We start from the raw sequence: 4,076 nt of genomic DNA, 5'->3' as shown, positions 1-4,076 counted from the left end.
TCCATAAGGAATGGGAGGGAAATCCAAGAATAAATCAAGCCTTCCAAAAATAGAAGGAGTTCTATTCCAATACTTATCTATAAAAGAATCTTGCATGCCATATTCCCTATAAGTAGTCAGTCAACCTTTAAATGCAGGTCTCTGGTATAGATCAACACATCACATTTCAGGACAGCCTAGTCCATTGTTGGAAAACTCTTAGGATTTGATCAATTTAGAAACATCTAATATGTTTTTCTTTTGTTCTAAATATTGCTCCATTTCTGATTTTGGGTTCAAAACAGAAAAAAAAAATTTCCATGTATGACCTATTCATATTTGAACGTGTTCTAAGATTCTCCAAAATGCCTCCTTGTCTACACCCCAATTTTACGCAGGAAATTAAAAATTTTATTTCCTCATCCAAGTTTTTATTTCTCAAATGAAATTTATTATTAGAGACCTTTTATTAGAAAACTTTACTTATTTTTTCTGTGTGGATTCTCTACAGTCTTCTCTCCTAAGGCAAAATATTTCAATTTTCTTGAACCACACTTCTTATATTTTTTTCTGTAATCCCATCATGATCTCTGTCATTACTCTCTATATGATCTTTAAAATATCAATGTCCTTCTTAAAGTTAGATATGTATATATATGTATACACAGACACCCAAGATAATAGTAATATTAATAATAATTATAATAATAAATGGCATAGTTCCTACTTGTAAATGTAAACATTTTTAATGTCAAAGGATTGAAATCCTTCTATATTTAACCTAAAAAAACTGGTATGAGAAAAGCGTTTTCTAAAACTGTATATTTATATAACAAACAAGAATTACTAAAGTTTGTCTGAGTGGTGAGCAGAATTTGGAATCTCCTTTCACATCACTTGATCTAAGAAAAAATCCTCTCTTTTCATTCCCAGGTAACTTCTCGTCTGACTAACATTTTTCTATACAAGACAATAAGGAATGCATTCTTATCATGATATCCTGTGTACTTTCAACATGCTTCAGATTATAATTGGAGCATTTGGAAATGGTTTAGTGCTTTGCTTCTATGGCTATAGTATAATCACTGGTCAAAGAATCAGAACCATTCAACTAATTTTCATTAATTTGGCCTTGTCCAATAGTGTGATGATTCTCTTGAGAGGAGTTCCATGGGCAATCCATTTCTGCATTCAGAAAATTTTCCTGCATGACATTAAATGTAAAATCATCTTTTATCTTCAAAGAGTGGCCCGGAGCATTTCCCTTTGCACTACCTGCCTTCTGAGTGTCTTCCAGGCTATTACCATTAGTTCTGGCCATCCCATATGGGCAGAACTCAAAGCTAGAGTGTCAAAGTATATAGTTCAATTCTTTGTTTTGGTATGGGTTCTCAATCTTTTGATAGATGGGGTTGTGCCTCTATATGTGACTGGCACTAGGAACAACACAAACAGAAACCTGATTAGAAACCTTGGGCTTTGTTCTGTGGACAGTTATGCCATGAAAATCTCAAAATACATAATCTTGAAGGCATTTTATGATGCAGTGTTTGTGGGGTTCATGGCCATTACCAGTGGCTACATGGTGGTTGTTTTGTACAGACACCACTGGCAAGTCCAGCACATTCATAAAACCAGCCTCAACCCCAGTTCTTCCCCAGAGACCAGAGCTACCAAAACCATCCTGTTGCTCATGAGCACCTTTGTGTGCTTCTATTCATTCAGTTCCATCTTTATTATTGTGATGGATAATTCTGAAGACACAAACCTATGGATGATACATATCTCTGTTGTTTTTTCCTTGTGTTACCCAACAATCAGTCCCTTTCTTTTAATCAGCAGTGACTCCCAGATGCCCAATTGTTATAACGCTTTCAACAAGATGAAAAATAATTCACTATCAAATTCTGAGAACAAGTGTATTAAAACCTAGAGCCATGACATATTAAAGTAAAAAGAAAAGTCTTCTAAATCTCAGTCCAAATGATTTATTCTGAAGAAGGACATGAGAGGAAAGGATCAGCTTTCAATAAACCCATAAAATGTTGATTTTGTTTTCTCAAAGCTAAACTTCTTTATACATGGAACATTCAGTCCAGTATAACAGCAAATCTGGGGTCACTAGAAAAATGGGAAATATTGACTCAAGGTTGAAATTAGCTCCAAGCTGTTTTCTCATGCTTCATAGAATGAAAGCACTTTAATTGTAACCACTTTCAAAGCACTTATATTATAGTTGAAAGAATCAATGACCAGAGATGTTAATGATTTGCCCAGGGCTACACAGAGAGTGAGAATCTAAGGCAATTTTAAATGTTGTGTTTCCTTACTAGAAAGTCCACAGGGCTACCAACTGTGTTTTGCTGTCATCTCTTCTTTAGCGTTAGCTACTAATCATTCACTTTTCCCATAGTTTATTTCTTAAAAACAAGATTTCTTTATAAAAATGTGATAAATTCACCATAAAATATATCACAATTCTATCCACCTTTGTTAAAATAAATGATGAGAGATGTGAGTTGGGGGAGGGGAGGGGACAGCATAAAAGGTGAGGGAAAATAGATAAAGAGAGAGAGAAAAAGAGAGAGAGAGAGAGAGAGAGAGAGAGAGAGAGAGAGAGAGAGAGAGAGAGGGGGAGAGAAAGGGAGAGAGGGGGGAGTGAATACCAACTTGGAAGAACTGAATATTTACAGGTCTCTAGAAGTATCTTTGAAAAGAGCTGCACAAAACCCCTGAAGTTTGGGACAGGACGTTCTCCACACTGGAAGTGGACCCGCACCTTAATTAAGAGTTCATAACTCAAGTAATTGGCTGGGATCATGAGCAAACTAAACAAAAAATATCAGACCATAGAATCTTTGTTTGGTGACAAAGAAGATCAAAATGTATAACCAGAAGAATACAACAAAGTCAAAGCTCCTATGTCCAAAGCCTCAAAGAGAAATATGAATTGATCCCAGGCCATGGAAGAGCTCAAAAAGCATTTTGAGGAGCAAGCAAGAGAAGTAGAGGAAAAACTGGGAAGAAAAATGTGAATGATGCAAGAAAATCTTGAAAAACAAGTCAACTGTTGCTAAAGGAGATCCAAAAAATACTGAAGAAAACAACACCTTAAAAAATAACCTAACCCAAATGGCAAAAGTGGTCCAAAAAGCCAATTAGGAGAAGAACACCTTAAAAAGTAAAATTGGCCAAATGGCAAAAGAAGTCCAAAAGCTTACTGAAGAAAATACTTCCTAGAAAATTAGAATAGAGCAATTGGAAGCTAATGACTTTATGAGAAATCAAAATAATGTAAAACAAAAGCAAAAGAATGAAGAAACAGAAAGCAATGTGAAATATCTCATTAGAAAAACAATTGACATGGAAAATAGATCCAAGAGAAATAATTTTAAATTTATTGGACTACCTGAAAACCATGATGAAAAATAAAAGAACCTAGACATCATCTTTCAAGAAATTATCAAGGAAAACTACCCTGATATTTAGAACCACAGGGCAAAATAGAAATTGAAAGAATCCACAAAACTCCTTCTGAAAGAGATGCCCAAAAGAAAACTCGTAGGAATATTATAGCAAAATTCCAGAGTTCCCAGATCAAGGAGAAAATATTGCAAGCATCCAGAAAGAAATAATTCAAGTATTGTGGAAAGACAATCAGGATAACGCAAGATTTGGCAGCTTCTACATTAAAGGACCAAAGGGCATGGAATATAATGTTAGGGAGGGCAAAGGAAATAGGATTACAACTAAGAATCACCTACCAAGCAAAACTGATTATAATCCTTCAGGGTAAAAAAGGGTCATTCAGTGAAATAGGGGACTTTCAAGCATTCTTGGTGAAAAGACCAGAGCTGAATAGAAAATTTGACTTACAAATACAAGACTCAAGTGAAACCTGAAAAGGTAAACAGGAAAGAGAAATAATAAGAGACTTATTCAGGTTGAACTGTTTACATTCTTTCATGGAAAGATGATATTTGCAACTCGTGAGACCTTTGTCAGTATTAGGGTAGTTGAAGGGTAAAAATTATATGTATGTGTGTATGTATAGATAGATAGATAGATAGATAGATAGATAGATAGATAGATAGATA

The 4,076-nt window shown here is 34.7% G+C and overlaps 1 protein-coding gene across 1 annotated transcript; it reads left to right on the top strand.

The window, feature by feature from the left end:
- Positions 1-958: 958 nt before the first annotated feature.
- On the top strand, positions 959-1,912 carry LOC114041979 (vomeronasal type-1 receptor 4-like). The gene has a single exon (XM_027860673.1). The coding sequence runs from the start codon at positions 959-961 to the stop codon at positions 1,910-1,912; it is 954 nt and encodes a 317-aa protein (XP_027716474.1).
- The last annotated feature ends 2,164 nt before the right edge of the window (positions 1,913-4,076 follow it).

This window comes from Vombatus ursinus, unplaced genomic scaffold (assembly GCF_900497805.2).
Source record: "Vombatus ursinus unplaced genomic scaffold, bare-nosed wombat genome assembly UNPS02014235.1, whole genome shotgun sequence".
NCBI lineage: Eukaryota > Metazoa > Chordata > Mammalia > Diprotodontia > Vombatidae > Vombatus > Vombatus ursinus.
The sequence above is the reverse complement of the archived record's forward strand: the minus strand, read 5'-3'. Positions and strand labels throughout refer to the sequence as shown.

Bases quoted from the DNA above. Each gene is read 5' to 3' on its own strand.
- LOC114041979 (XM_027860673.1), top strand. From the start codon at position 959: ATGCATTCTTATCATGATATCCTGTGTACTTTCAACATGCTTCAGATT.